The 16780-nt window shown below is 46.2% G+C and overlaps 1 protein-coding gene across 1 annotated transcript in view; it reads right to left on the reverse strand.

Annotated features, from left to right (window-relative positions):
* The window catches only part of RIMS4 (regulating synaptic membrane exocytosis 4), a 56787-nt gene that overhangs the window by 18635 nt on the left and 21372 nt on the right, over positions 1-16780 (reverse strand). Inside the window, exon 2 of the mRNA XM_036902186.2 lies at positions 2849-2987. Coding sequence (XP_036758081.1) covers positions 2849-2987 — 139 coding nt within the window. The remainder of the gene's footprint in view (positions 1-2848; positions 2988-16780) is intronic.

Here is a 16780-nt window from a genome sequence, read left to right on the forward strand (position 1 = left end):
CCACGGCCCGCAGGCTCGCGGGGGCTGTGCAAGTGCGCTGGCTCCCTGCAAGCCTCAGCTGGGCTGGCAGGAGCCCAAGGGAGGACAGTCACACCCCCTCCTGTTTCAGAAGCTTGGCATCTTGGGTCCCACCAGGGCCCAAAATACCTCCAGACCCAGGAAGAGGCTGACCTCAGCTCAATGTCCTCACCTGTCCTTTCCACGCCCCTTGCTCGTCCAGTTGTTGGGGGAGTGGCAGGACCTGGCTGGGCTCCATCAAGACTCAGACCCTTTCAGGAGGGCACAACTCTCTTCTCTGCTGGACTGAGCACCCTCTAACTCACAGGATCCTTCCTCAGGTGGGCCCAAGGCACCCTCCCTCCAAACTTCTAATAATCATAAATCATCACAGCCAACATTGATCCCATGCTGGCTCTGTGCTAAGGACTTTAAAGACATGATTTCATTTGGGGTGGCTCACTGTGCCATTAGGATGCAACCGGTGGCAAAGAGCAAAACACACAAATAAAGTGGCCAAATCAACAACCAACAACATGATCATAGTGATAATAATAGTGCTTGCTGTGTGCAGTGTGTTCTAAGTGCTTATACATATATTACCTCATTTAATCCTCACCACAACTCTATTAGTGGTCAGTACTATCATTGTCTCCTTTCTGGATATGAAGAAATTGTGCTCAGAGATGTAAAGTAACTTCCCCAAAGTCACATAGCTACTAAGCAGCAGAAATGAAGCACAAACCAGGTTTGTGTGACTCTGAGGTGCCGGCTTAGAACCTCTCTGCGTTGTGATCAGACTCTTCGGGCCCTTAAAGAACATTACAGCCACTGACAGGGAGAGCCATCTCCCAAGCACCTGCCGTGTGCAGGCACGACCTCACTTCTTCCTCACCACACTCCCCCACGCTGCTCCCACTGGACACAATGGGAGGCCTCACCGCGCCCTCATCTGCTCTCTGTAGAATGGGAATACGGGTCGGGACCCCCTGCTGCTGCGCACTGCACCTCTCTGCCCTCCCCTGACCTGGTTCTCCGAACTGCCCAGGAGGCAGATGAGATTCTCACCAGCCTCCTGAAGCTTAAGGAGCCAAGAGACATGGCCAAGGCCATCCAGGGGGGTCAGTGGCAGAGCCAGGACTGGGACCCAAACCTCCCGCACCCCTGAAACTCAGCAGCAACCCACTGCCACCCAGATGCCTAGAATATCTTCCTCCAAGTGTTGCTGCCGGCCGAGTTCCTCAGGTTAAAGAAGATGTTTGTTCCTTTCATCCTCCTCCTCCCCCTCTCCCTTCCGCCTGTCCTCCTCCTCTTCTCGCCCTCCGGAAAGGCTCCCTAGGAGGTGGGTGGAGCAGCAGCTTCTGCCAAGGCAAGGCCATTCATAGAGCCCGGAGATGCCCCACTTAGGGGGCCTGGGGGTGGGAAGGCTTTCAGCCAGCAGAAGCCCCCAGCTGCCAGACCAGGCCAGCAATGGGCAGGGAGGTGGCGGCAGAGTCCCAGCCCTGCCCCTCAGTGGCTTGGCTGGTGCCTGTCCTGGACAGGCCACTTAGCCAGCGCTGTCCAGTGGAACTTCTTCCTGCAATAATGGAAATATTCTATTTCTGCACCATCTAATACAGTTGTCACTGGACATGAGCTGCTACTGAGCACTTGAAATATGACTACTGTGATGGAGGAAGAGAATATTTAATTTTAATTAATTTACATTTAAATAGCCCTGTGCCTAGTATCTACTGAACTGAACAGCTCAGCCTTAACTTTTCCAAGCACCAGTCTCCTCGTGTGTGTGACGAGGATCCTGACACCCCAGCCCCGGCTGAAGACAGCTGAGAGAAGGAAGCCATGAGGTGCCATGGAACATGCCCTGGCTGGGACTCAGGTCTCCCTGATTCCAGACCTACTGATACGCTGTGTGATCCAGGGCAAGCTCCTCAACCTCTCTGAGTGCCCTGGTCATCTGTATGATAAGGAAGCCACTCTGGATTAAAGTTTTATTTGCCTTAAAATCCATGAATGGGTTTTAAGGAAATCTAGAAACCCCTAAAATAATGAGGAAAACATGTTTGTAAGGCTGTGCATGTGAGAAGGAGAGCATGTGTGCATGTATTTATCAGGGGAAAGCAGACCCAAGCTTTCCCCAAATTCTCAAAGGCATCTGTAATTGCTCCATGATGAGAACCCCCAGTCCAGGTTGGTCTTCTCCCAGGAAGCCTTTTAAAAATGGAGTTCCTGGGCTCCACTCCCCAAGACTCTGAGTCAGGATATGGGCCTGCAACCTGTATTTGTAGAAAGTTCCCAGTGATTCTGATATACCATCAGGCAAGACAAACACTGGCAAGGAGCTGGTCGAACCTAATGTTTTATGACTTGATCTATGTGGAACTCCTTATCAGGCAGTAGTACATATTTTTAAAAACCCACTGGGATTTAAGAAACTAAGAAAGAGAGGAGGAAACAGTAACCATAATAAAACCCCACTCACTCTTTCTTATTTGCCAACGCTGACACACAGGACTTATATGCCAACCCCTGTTCTACACTCTTTATAAATATCAATCCATTTACTCCTCATGACACCCCTGTGAGGTTGGCACTATTAGCCCCATTTTATAGATGAGGAAACTGAGGCACAGGGAAATGACCTGCCCAAGATCAAACAGGTGGTGTGTGGTGGAGCCAGGATTCAAATCTATCACTTGATCCCCAGAGTCTATGCTCTACTCCCTCCCTTCTGAAGACGTGGACCACCCAGGAGCCCTGAGCCAATGCCCCACCAACGTGAGGCTGACCCAGGGCTCAGTCCCTCCTGCCCACCAGGGAAGACTGACAGCCAGGAGGGCCCCACACTCACTTGCCCTCGGAGCCATAGCTGTTCATGCTGTCCTCGATGGACTCGTGGCTGGCCTGGCGCAGCGTCCGGCTAGGCATCTCCACTGCCAGGCCCGTCTCCGTGCTCCTCTGGATGGCCCCCTTCAGCCTCCGGCTGTCCCCTTCCGGCCAAAGAGGCCAAGAGAGGTGGAAAGAGAGACACAGGGTGGGAGGGGACAGACAGGCAAACCATCTGGTTAGTGTCACAGTGACTGGTGGCTGCCCAGAGTTGGCCCCACGCCCCATCCATCAACCTCCTCCTGCCACCCGCCTCACCTGCACCTACCCTCCTGAGGGCAGCCCTGCCCCTTGTGCCCACCCAACAGACAGTATCACATGAATCCTGTTAAATGATGGGCTCATTTACATGTACTTTTCTCCCCCATGAATTCATTTCTCCCCTGAATTCAAAGGAATTCAATTCAACCTTCTCCAAATCACTTCTCGTCCCCCTCTTCAGCTACTATTTATTGAGTACTGACAATGTGTCATACTGTCTGTCAAGAGCACTGCATGGACTCAGACCAAGGTTTCTCTATCTCAACGCAACTGGTAATTTGGGTGGGATACTGCTTTGTTGTTGAGGCATCCTGTGCCTTGTAGAAGGTCTAACAGCATCCCTGGCCTCTACCCATTAGATGCTAGTAGTATCTCCAATCCAGTCGTGGAAATAAAAATTGTCTCCAGGCATTGCCATACATGGGTGCTGTGTGTGTGTTTCTGAGTGTGTGCCACCATGTCTGTCTCCTACAGATATCCGTATTCAGATACACAGATTCCTACATACTCAGAAAAGCACATAGTAACACATACCCAGGAATATACATGCAAAGACAGTTTGTCCAGGTATGTATGTCTGCATGTCCCTATCGTGTGCTTTCATGGGTCTCCATGTACCTATCATTCTGTGTTTCTTAAGTTAAACAGGTATGTGTTTACTGTCACATGCCCAAGCGCATATCCATAAGAAACATGTGTCAACCCACCCAAGCAAGCACAGAGAGACACGGACATTGCATTTCTGCGTGTGTCACCCTAGGTGTTTCTGAACACATGGGGGAGTATGTGAGTCCCGAGTCTGTTTCCTTTCATTCCACCATTTGTTCCTTCCCCAATTTGTATCTGTACCTCACCACCACCCATTTCTATGTTTCTCTGTGTATAACAGGTACATGGGCAAAGGGAAAGACTCAGAAATGCACACGTGCACGCTTAGAAACACAGACTCACCGGCACAGAGAGACATCCCTACACACACACACACACATGCAGTCATACATCCAGGGAGAGATACTACCCTCTGGTGGGAATACAGACCCGCCACCTGGCCCTCTGCGGGCAGGTTGCACACACCTGCCTGGGATTGTCACCTCCCCACTGAGCCGTGTTCTGGAGCCCTGCCCAGCTCATCCCCACCCACCAAGGTCTGACACATTTCTCCCGGAGACGGAGGACCAAAGCATGACAAACACCTCAGTCCCTCCCCGCTGGAGGAGGCGGTGTGCGGTAGTGTGCTTCACATCTGCGTGGCATCCTACAGCCCCAAAGCACTGCACATCCAGCACCCGGGCTGGGCCTCCCCACACAGATGAGCCTGTTGGTGATCAGACATCCCTGGCACAGAGTCCCAGCTTGGCAACCCCTGGCTGTGGGGCCTCAGGCCAGTCAGGCAGTGGCCACCTATGGAGCCGTTGAGAGGGTTAAATGACAGAGCATTTACCACACATAGTAGGCCTGGCACATAGTAGGTGCTAAACTATAGTAGCCACACCACTGCAGAGGAACACATCCCAACATTCCCCAGATTTGCTCATGCCAGAACTGTCTTGTGTTTCCCTGACATGCCACCTTCCCACCCCATGAGTCCCCAGTCTGGGTACCATGACTGCATCCAGCCACATCAGCAAGGTCCACCATCTGACCTCAGCCTCTGACCCTTCCACCAGCCATCTCTTGCTGACTCAGCCACAACCCCAAAGTGTCCCAATGGGTTCCCAATCCTGACTCCATCACCCCATCCATCCCAACAGATGACCTTTCTCTCACTTGGCTGAAAAGATGTTTTTTTTTTCATTTGCTCTTTTCTCATTTGCAAATGTCACCATTCTCAGACCTTTTGACCTGCCCCTCAGCTCTGCCCCCTCTCTGGGAGGAAGGGGTCACCCTTCTCCTGGTCGAGTCTGGCCCACCATCTGTTCTCCCCATCCCACCTCCTCCCACCTCAGCGGGAACTCCTCCTACAAGCTGTTGGCTCTGGGCCTTGAATTGCCACCTCTCCATCCTCTGGCTCTTTCCACTCCTCCTACGAGCCTGCTCAAATCTTCACCACCTCCTCCAACCAACAAACTTCTTTAGAGAACGGCCTCTCCACCACAGCACCAGCCATGCACTCTCGTCTCCTGCAGCGTGACTTCCACTCCGCCCGTTCACACGGCTAACTACACCCGTCTCCACCGACTGCATGTGACCACGCTCAAGGGCTTATCTCGGCCCCCAACTCCTGAGGCATGGCCCTTTCATTCAGTCAACAAGCATTTACTGAGCGCCTTCTCATTTGGTGGGAAGCCCTCATGAAGATGTTAAACATGCTTCCAAGTCTGATCTCCACACATCAATGTGAGACAGAGAATTTCAGCCCCTGCTTCTGGTCCAGCAGGGCTCAAAAATAGACTCTGGCTTGACATGCTCTAGAGGACAGTGTTGATGCTCCACGTTTCTCCCTTCTTACCACCTTTGTTAGGCCCCTTCTGTTGGTTCACAGACCCTCATACACAGAGGGCAGGGAGAGACCAAAGAAAGGAAGACCATTCCAGATTGGTAGGTGGCAGATCTGATAAGCAAGGGAACTTAATACATGAGGCTTGTCCTGGGTGGCTGCAAAGTGAATAGATCTCTGCACCCACCTGCCAGAATCTCAGCAGTGTAGACAGAAGCCTTAATGGGCTTCAGTCACATCTATGTGCAGATGGTCTCAAGAGCACCTCACTCTCTAAAGGCCAGGGCCTTGGAAAGGGCTCCTCCCACTGTGGGAACAACGGGCAGAGTATACATTCCAAGGGAAGGAGAGGAGTTGAGGAGGTTCCAACTGCCCAGCCCTCAGGTCAACCAGTAGTCACGTGCTCTGGAAGGCCTCCTGCAGCACTTCCACACTGGCCTCTGAAAGCCACCACCTGCCTCCTTTTTTTAGGTCTTTCCTTGGGCTACTGAGCCCACCTTGCCTTCACGTGGGCAGAGGTAGAAATGCCTAAGAATTTACGACTCCCACTCCCATGGTCAAAGCCTACGTGGAGCAGGAGAATGAAGCCAGGATCAAGCAACTCTGAGGCGTAACACAGGCTCAGCGAACCCATGGGAGGGGCTGAAGCCACCCTCTGTGGGATCTGAAGCCACCCTCTGTGGGATCTGAAGTCTCAGGGGGCACTTCCTTCATGTGTCACCTGCACACAAATCTCATCTCAGGGTTTGCTTTGGGGAAACCTGACCGAAGACACCTGCCCTGGCTGGCACCCTAAGGGAGTCAAAGTTCACAAATCCCTGCACAGCTGGGTTCCAGAATCACAACAAAAACACCATCCCCTCCATGAAATGTGATAAAAAGAGCAGCTTCATAGTGGATACAGGCATGGAGGGGGCATACTATCCAAAGATGGAAGGGGAACAAACAAGGGGATCTGTCGTCCTGGTTCATGTAACGCTCATGGGGAGGCTTGGAGGTGGAGTCCTGTAAACTTTGGGTTCCAGTGATGTACAAATAAATGGAGTTTGGGTGACCCATTTTTGATCACCCAACTCATACTTTCTGGTCCCAAAATTCAAACTGTGCAGGCTGAATTTTCTCCCAAAGGGTCTTAAGGTCCTCTTCTCCCAACTTGTGCAGAGTTATGTGCATGGAGGTGAGAGGCAGGCGTGTAGTCAGCTGGAATCCTGCAGGAGGCGGCAACAAACTTAGGGTGCCAACACCATCGTGCGCCAAACACCACGTCTGACGCTGGGGATGGAAGGGAGACCAGAATTGGTGTGGTCCCTGCCTCCATGGAGCCCACATCAAACAGATGATCACACTGATTGATCACAAGTGTGTTAAGTGCTTTGAAAAGCAAGTACAAGACATAATGCTAGCCCCCAGTGGGGTGCAGAAGGAGGGGGCCTAATATAGGCTACTGATCACTTTACCCTTTGAAGCAGTCATCACTTCAGATCCTTCCATCTTTGGCCTCCTTGATAGTGAATTTTGTGGATCTCCGCCTGTCCCTCTGACCATTGTCTCCTTCCCCATACACCCCTTAGTTACTGGGTCCACTCTTTCTCTAGATCCTCCCCACTGCTGATTTCATTCTTTCCCCAACCTCAGAACCACCCTATGCAAATGAATCCTATGCCCCAATATGGAGCCTTAACTCTGTCCAGAGCAATACTTACAGCTGCATTCTGGCATCACTCCTGGATGATTAGCAGGCTCCTTGAATGCAACCGGACCAAAACTAAACCCATCCCTCATCCCATTTCCCCCAACAACTCCTGATCTATGTTCCCAGTCTTCCCAGCCACCCAGACTCAGAAACCCCCCACTTAGGACTTCTCTTTTTCTGCTCTCTCATCAGATGCCAGGTCTTAGAAAGTCTTTGCCTGTAATATCTCTTATATCTCCCCTTCTTAACCATTTTTGTAGCCAACCACCTCATTGCCTCAAGTCTAAACCATTTTAATAGCCTCCTTACTGGTCTCACTGCTTCCACCCAGCCACCCAACAAGCCTTTAACAGACTATCTATCTTAAATTACCATTCAGACCATGATATTTCACTCCTACTAATTCATTCTGCCCAAATAGTCACAAAAGTACACAGAGAGGTTCCCCACAGAATCATCATCAATGAAGTGCTGGAATTATCTGTCCATCAACAGGGCACTGGTTTACTAAATGACACATCCCCACAATAAAATACCATGCAACTGCTAAAAAGTAATCATCTAGGTCTACATATACAATGACATGGAAAGATTGTACCAACATACTGTTAAGATAAAAAAGCATGTTGCAGGACAGTATGTAAAATATGTAATTTTTGCAAAGCTATAGATAGCTTATATATGTGTATTGCTTTATCTTTATGTTTATTGAATAGGCACAGAAACATTGGGAAGATAGGAACCAAACTGTTCATGGGGAATAACTATAGAAGAAAGATTGTTACAGAAGGTATATGAAGATCATTTTTTGTAACTTTTCAATCTAAGTACAAGATATATACAAAAAAGGGCACAAACCTTAAGTATGTAACTAGATGACATTTCACAAAGTAAACACACCTCTGCAACCAGCACCAGATGAAGAAAAAGAGCAGTGCCAGGGTCCCCAAAGTCCACTGGTCCAGTCTTCCAGTCTTTACCTCACTCCACACAGGTGGCCACTCTCCCGACCTCTAACTCCAGATATTCATTTTGCTTGTTTTTGAACTTTATAAACAGAGCATGAGAGCATGACCTTTCTGAGAGGAAAGCAAGCAGCTGGCTTCTTCTACTCAACATGTTGATTGCGTAAAACCCATCCATATTGTGTGTAGCTGCAGGTTGCTTATTATCACTGCTAGATAGTATCCCACTGTATGAATATACCACAATCTATTTATCCATTGTACTGTTGATGGGCATTTGATTTTTTTCTAGTTTAGAGCTATTAGGAATAATGCTGCTATGATTACTTTAGTGCACAGCCTTTGGTGAACATTTGCACCCATGTTTCTTAGAAATATATCTAGGAGTGGAACTGCTGGGTCATAGGGCAGGCTTTTGTTCAGATTTAGCAGACACTGCCAAGTGATTTTCCAAAGCAGTTGTAGCAATTTATACTCCAGCCAGCACAATGTGTAAATTTTATTTCTCTTTTGTCTGCTTGTGTCTTCTGAAAATTTTATGGTTAAATATATTAATTCTGTAATGTAAATGAAGATAAAATACAAATTTACAAATAAATCAGAGCTTCAATCATGCCATGATCCAATAAAACCTTAGGATGGTTTCCCATTGCCTGCCAAATTAGATTCTACCTTCGCACCCAGGCATCCAAGACTCTGCATTATCTGATTCCTACCCCATCTGCTACTGGTCTCCCTCACAGTCTCCACACCCCAGCCCAGCCAGGCACCTCTTGCTTTGTGTATATTCTCAATAATTCCTTCATCCTAGCTTTCTCTCCTTAACTTTCCTCATATCCTGACCTTTCCTATCAAAATTCCAACCACCCTCCAGAGTTAAGCTTTAAATAACACCTATAATTTGTCAGGTACTAACCAAACTCTCAGGGCTGTTGTGAGGATTAACTATAACAATAAGGTTAATGTAATAATATAGTAACATTTAATCCTCAGGACACCCTAGGTGGGTGGTGGCGTACATTAAGCACTCAATAAAGATATCTATTATTAATATTATTACCATTGTGCCAGATGCCATGCCACGTGTTTTGCATAGGCATTGTCTCATTTAATTTTCAAACTGTGAGTGAAATAGTTACTACCCCATTTTACAAGGGAAAAAATGAGGATCAAGAAGGTTAAGCAGGTTTCCCAAGAATACACAAAGTTACTAATGGCAGAGCTGGAATTCAAACCAGGTCTTTCTGACTTCAATAAATCATGTTTTTAATGAAGCACTAAACTCACTAAGCTCGATCTACCACCAGAATTCAAATGCCATCTCTTCCACAAAGACTACCCTGATCAGACTCCTTGATACCCAGGGCATTTCATTTTCACCTCTGTTGGGGTACCTATTCCAGTGCACCTTGAAACAGTCTTCAATCAACCTAGTTGATATCTGTATCTACAGCGTAAGCTCATTCCTCATTTACTTCCCTTCAGCACCTAGGACAGCACTCAGCACTGCCCATCTGCACTAACAGTGTTTAATTGAACTGGCTTTATTTTTAGGATTTGTCCTCAGGAAAAATGCAAAGTATCCACTAAAGAAAGTAAGTCTCACTCAGTTGTTTACACCTGAATACCAATGTGTTTAACGTACCTTCTCCTAAAAGCAAGTGTTCATAGGGAACACTGCAATAAAATGATCATAATGATGAATTACTAGAATAGGTGCCATTATTTTTAGCACTACCCTGTAGTAGGCACTAATTTATATATATAAAATTTAACCATAACTCTGAGAGTCACATATTGTTCCTAATTTTACAAAAAGGAACCTCAGAATTCAGTGAATTCTCCAAGGTTACACCAGAAAAGACAGAGCTAGGTTTTAAATCCAGCTCTGTGTGAAAACTCTTAATTAACCACTAGAGATCCCAGGAATGTGATGGCGGGAGATAAAGGGAGAAAACCCAACCATTAACCACTTTGACATTTTATCAGAGATGCGTTTCTACACCTTTTTTTCCAGGTGAGAAGCCCAAAGCAGAGAGAGGCTGTATTACTTGCTCCAGGTCCCCAGGCTCTAAAATCCTTAACCATGCCACTGACCAGAGTGTAATCTTGTCTCTGAGAATGGCCCCCTCCAGTTCCACATCAAAACCTGTATAGTTTCCTGGAAACAAAAACCCTAGGTCAGTGGGTTGTTTTAAACCAGGATGAGAGAAGCACCATGGTCCCTGGGGCTCACTACTTCTCCTGCCCACAGCCACTGCCCTTCTTGTCCCTCTGAAATAAATACCCTGGAGGCTGCTCTTCTTCCTCCCTGGTCAACCTCTCCCAGGCTTAGGTATTCCCAGTGACTTCAGCTTCATGTGCCTTCACTGCCTAAGTCTTAAAACTCATCTGAAAATCAAGAGCTGAACTGACATGCAGGCACTTAGGCTTCCATAGCCCTCACGCTGCCTCTGCCTGTGTCTCCAAGGACAGGCCAAAGAAACACAAACCCTGACTGAAGGCCTTTTGCCTTCTCCTCTTCTCTCTAGAGCTGTCAGAATCTGCCTTCCCCAGTACAGCATCGAGATAAGTAATGACTCTATGGCATCTTACTACGCTGACAGACAGTGACTGCAACGGGGGGATGGTGGTGAGGACTTGATGATATGGGTGAATGTTGAAACCACAATGTTCATGTGAAACCGTCACAAGATTGTATATCAATGATATTTTAACAAAAAAAAATCTGCCTTCCCTTAAAATCAGAGAAGATGCCATTTGGAGGGAACTTAGGGACTAATCCAGACTAATGCCTTCCTTATGTAGTAGCAGGGCACCAGAGATCTGAAGAAGGACATGAGTCAATGACCATGTTGGCATTAGAATTCAGGTCTCCTAACTGCCAACGTCTCAGCTCCTTTTCAAAGCAAACAACCACTCATCAGTATTTCTGGAATATCTTCAGCAGCCAGCAAAGCCTAGTGGTTAAAAGCTTGAACAATGGAGTCTAATGCCCTGGGTTATAAAGCTGGCCCCAGTCACTTTATTAGGTGTGTGATCTTGGGCAGGTTACTTAACCTCTCTCAGTTTTTCCCCTTCAAAGAAGCTGGGGAGAGTAAGAGTATATATCTCCTAGGATTTTTATAATGATTAAATTATTTAATATTTGTTTTTTAAAAGAAGTACTTAGAACAGGGCCTGGCACAAAGTATGTGCTATTTAGTAAGTGATGTATAATTGTTATTTAATTAAGTGAACTGTGTCTCCATGCCTTCTTTTGGGGAATCAAAGCCTGCTCTGCGTCCCCAGGGTCACAGCCTCAGCTAACCCCCTCACCTTCTCTGTCCTGGACTACCGCAATAGCCAACTGACTCAGAAGCTCCCAAACACCTGCTTGGAGGCCAGTGCCAGTCTGACAGTTTGGAATATGCTGGGAACTTAGTTAAAGCACAGATTCCTTGGTTCCGTCTCCTGGAGATTCTGACTCAGTAGGTCTAGGGTGGGGCCCATGAATCCATAGTTTTAAAAAATCCCCAGGAGCCTGAATGCTTGGTCAGGTGGTCAGCCTCCACTCTAACTCGTGTCCCCAGCACCAGAGCATCCTCTTCTATCAGTTTTCTTCCACTCTATGGCCTGCATGAGCTTCCTAAAACTCAATCCTGAATATGTCACCTCTTTGATTAAAAACTTTCAATAGCACCCCACTGCTTGCAGAATAAATTCCAAAGGCCTTAACACACATTGCCTTTCTGACCTGGTCCCAATCTACAGTTCCAGCCTTGCTTTCCTCCCTTTTTCCCAGTGTGCTCTACATTCCATTCACCGAAAATTCCAAATATTCTGAGTGACCAACCTGGAGAAATTGTACCATCATCCTGCATATGAAATTCTCAGCTTTCTACTGTCTTCTGAAGAAAAGTGCTTTTAATAACAACTGTTTGTTGAGATATAACATACATACAAAAAAGTATACAATTATACAATGTACAATTGTAAGAATACAGCTTGATGTATATTATAAAGTGCACTCATTTACAAATGAGCACCCAGATCAGGAAGCAGAACATTACCTATGCCCTAGAAGCCCCTCATGAGTAGTAGTTATTTCTCCTCCAAGAGTAGCATTATCCTGACCTCTAATAGCACCAATTGGTTTTGCCTATTTTGTACTTTTATATACGTAGAATCATCTACTATGTATTCTCTAGTGTGTGACTTCTATAACTCAACGTTATGTTTGTGAGGTTCATCCACATTGTTTCATTGCAGTTTATTCATTCTCATAGTTTTATTGTCTTACATTATGTGAATATATCATAATTTTATTGCTGATGAACATTTGGGTAGTTTCCCATTTGGGGAATATTACAAAGAGCTGTGCCAAAGACATTCTCGTATGTATATTTTGGTGACCATTTGTACACATTCGTTCTGAGCACATACCTAGTAGTGAAACTGCTGGGCCATAGGATATGCACTTGAAATGCTTTTTAAGTGGGTTAAGGGTGATATACACTGGAAGGGTTAACACATTAGATCATCCTTCGGCAGAAAGCAATGTTCGAAAGAAATGAGGCTCAGGATTGGAATACTTTGGCAAGAAGGATGGTGGGAAAACTGTCGATTAACTATGTGGCTCACATTTATATTCGTAGTATTTGTTAAGTGAACGTAGAGAGGGCAGACAATGCCCAGGACAGGAGAGGAGAGGAAGGACTGAAAAAGGCCTGCAACACAGTAGGCATTCAATAAATGCTGGCTATTATAATTAATCTCTTCAAGGGTCAGTGGTCAATGACTCACTGATACCATTTCTTACAATTTGTCACTACTTCATTGATTCTAGGACACACATTTTCAACATCTCTGAAATTAAGATGTGAATGATAACTGATGGTGAGTGAGAGTTCAATTCTGATATGTTGTATCTCTCCTGGTGGTACATAAAATGAAGTTGTGACTTGAAACTGAAGGCCTCTTAGACACTACAAAGTACAGTAATCTAACAGCCTGGTGCACTAGGAACTGTCCGTGGTGCTGACCAGGGGCTGAGGGCTGGGCTCTCCTGGGGCAGAGGTGGCAGCTCACAGGAGGGGAGATCTCAGAAAAACAAGGCAACTCCACCCCACATTTGTTTTTAAAACACAATTCCTTCCCACAGGCTTACTGATGTCTCAAATTCCACCTTCCACATCAAGACAAGAATTCCCACTTACTTAGCTCCCAGAGCTTATGAGAGGCGCTCAACATACATTACATCATTGAATCCTCACAACCACTATTGTCTCCACTTTCAGAAGAAAGCTGACGGAGGGAGGTTAATGAACCTGCCAAGATGACAGTGCTGTTAAGTGGGAGCACGATCTTGGTTCCCTGCAGACCAGAGCGTAATTTGCTCTTTAGGCTGCTTTACACTGGGGTGAGGGTGCAGACTATATGTGAATTCCTCAGACCTGTTGACAAGAGGATCTGAAGGGGGAAGAAGGGAAGATCATGAAGGTGCAGAGATGAAATGGGTGGGAGCAAAGGAGACAAGGGCTCATGATAAGAATTTGGGAACTCTAGGCAGGGATAGTCCAAAGATTTTGAGATGATCTACTGGGTAATGTATATGAATGCACTTTGTGGCTCTAAAGGGTTCTACCCCTGGAAGGAAATGTATTCTCACTTGTCCAATGAAATATACATTTACTGAGCTCATTTCTTATCCCATGCTTTTTGTGGCCTTAGGGATTAGAATAAGATGTGGTCCTTGTCCTTAAAGAGCTTACAGTTACTGGATGAGGAGGGGAGATGAAACAAATAAGTAATTATCATTCATTCAACAAACTGTAAGTGCCTATTTGGTGCCAGAGCCTGTGCAGGAGACTCATAAGACAGATGAATTAAACCCAGACCATGCTGAAACTCCCAGTCTACCGGGAGACAGACAAATGAATGGGCAATTATAATACAAGGCATTATAATTACAACATTGTGTAGTTCAAGGGCAGAGATACATACACAGAATATTATGGGAACTGAGGAGTAATTAATACAGCCTTAGAAGCAGATACAGGGTCTGGGTTAAAAGAATTATTTCAATGCTGAATTATACTTGGTTACAAATAAAATCATAGTAAGATTTTATTGTAGATGCAAGCATTACCTTCTGAGAGTTTACAACTGAAAGCTACATTGACAAGCGGAAAACATGCAGGGAGAAGGCACAAATGTGGAACCAAAATGTAAACTGAGGACAGATTGTTCTGAATGCAGAGTAAATGCACTTGGGAGAAGAGGTCTTACACATAGCAGGTTGGTCTGCAAAGAGTCATTCACTCTATTGCTGCCAGCGCAGGTAGACCTCCTGGAGAACAGGCATTTCAGCAGTTGTTGGAAGGAAGACAATTTACAATTCCCACAATGGCAATCTTCCCCCAGGAAGCCATTCCCACCAGTACTTGGGACAAGCTGAGAAAACTCTGGGAGAAGTTGGGTTGTGTGCAAAAGGTAGAGTCTATGGTCCCATATGGCACTAAGAAGCTTCACAAGCTGCAAAGTGTTCAAGGCTTCCAAGATCTGCTCCAAACCTATACTACCAGTCTGAGGTCATGTACACACCAAGTGTTCCATCCACACTGGATTACTCATCATTAACCCAACACAGCTCATGTCCTTCCATCTTCTTAAGAGCACAGGCTCTGGAGCCAGAGTAACTGGTTTGGGGCTTAAAATGTCCCTCTACCACCTTCTGAGTAAATTAAATAAAGTTACTAAACCTCTCTCAACATCAGTTCCCTTATAAAATAGAAATAATAATAAAATCCATCTCACATTGTGTAAGGATTAAATGTATTGGTCAGATCTTGCTAGGTTATGCTGCAGTAACAAATGACCCCCAAATCTCAAGGGCTTACAGAACAAAGGTTTGTCTTGCTTGTATTAAACATCTCTTATGAGTTAGCTGTGACTCTATCCCATGAATTCTTCTGGGACATGCTGGTCTGACAGCACAGGGAAAATAGGAATGATGGAAACATAGCTTTTCTAGCCACTGAACTTTTTTCTGGGTAATTTCAAAATGTTTTTAAATGTGCAAAAGGAAAGACATGAAATATGCCCCCAATAATGTGAAAAGGCCAAAGAAATAGAGAGTTCTCTCTTCTGCACACATGTTGGAAAGAGAACTCATCAAGCTACCAAATGATGTTATAACAAGACAGCATGTTAGCCCATCTTAGCAGAGATCCACATTAGTTGTGAAATAATTCCTCTCATGTCCCTTGTGGGGCTGAGCTCAGTGACATAACAGATGTACAGTGACTATCGTGACAAGATAAAGGCACTTAGTAAATTATAGCCACTATTATCAACAATACTGAGATAGATAATAGTGTCCCCAATTCCCAGACACTCTCAGAAAATGGAAGCTCTGAAACAGAAGCAGCTTACCCAATGTACCATAGCAAGTCAGTGATAGAGGGGCAGAATGCAAACAGATCTGCCCCATGCACACAAAGAGTTCAACACAAATGTTCACAGCAGCAGTATTCAAAAGAGTCAAAGGGTGAAAACAACCCCAATGTCTATCAACTGATGAGTAGATAAAAAGCAGTATATCCATTTATTGGAATATTATTCAGCCATAAAAAGGAATGGGGTACTGATAAATGTTATAACATAGATGAAACCTTGAAAACATGCAAAAATGATAGAGGCCAGTCACAGAACACCACATATTCTATGACTACTTCTATGACTGTTTTATATGAAATGCCCAGAATAGGCAAATCCATAGAGATTGAAAGGAGCTAGTGGTTTCCAGGGGCTGGGGAGTACAGGGATTGGAGAGTGATTACTAGTGGGTATTGGATTTCTTTCATGGTGATGAAATTGATGGTGGATTCTACTATGATGACTGCATAAGTGTGAACTGCACGCTTCAAATAGGTGGACTATATGGTGCAAAATTTTCTCTCTATAAAATGTACATATAAAATACATATTTATGTCATCTCCCAGGCCCTGCTCTTAACCTTTATTCTACACTGATCCCGCCAGAGGGTCAAGGGGCCCCTGGTGTGGAGGTGGTAGGGCTTCGTCAGGTCAGGGCTTGCCTCTGCCAGGAGCGGCCGAGGGCTCCAGCTGAGCAGGAGGCCAGCAAGTGAAGCCTGTTGCAAAGGCCAGACAAGGCCAGGGGTGGGCGGTTTTTGGATCCCAGGAATACATCCTTCAAAGCACATGTGCACTCGTATCCCCACAAAGGCACACAAATGAAAACAGGCAGTGGGCACAGGGGAGGCATTCCTCACCCCAGCCCGACCCAGGCAAGCCTTCTGACCGTGCCTCAGGCTCCCCAGTGCCACCTTTCTCAGTCTACACGTGGTCAGCTTCCTTCAGAGCCTACTGGACCCAGGAGAATTAACCGTTCGGTTGAGACCAGTTGGAAGAACCAGCCGGAACCGTCTGGCACCAGCACTCACTGCAGCAAACCCACCTTAGATGTGCTGTTCTTGGCACCAAAAGCTGGTGGTAACACTGGCCTCAAGCAGCATTCTTCCTGTTGCTCCCACTTCG

This window comes from Manis pentadactyla, chromosome 5 (assembly GCF_030020395.1).
Source record: "Manis pentadactyla isolate mManPen7 chromosome 5, mManPen7.hap1, whole genome shotgun sequence".
Classification (NCBI taxonomy): domain Eukaryota; kingdom Metazoa; phylum Chordata; class Mammalia; order Pholidota; family Manidae; genus Manis; species Manis pentadactyla.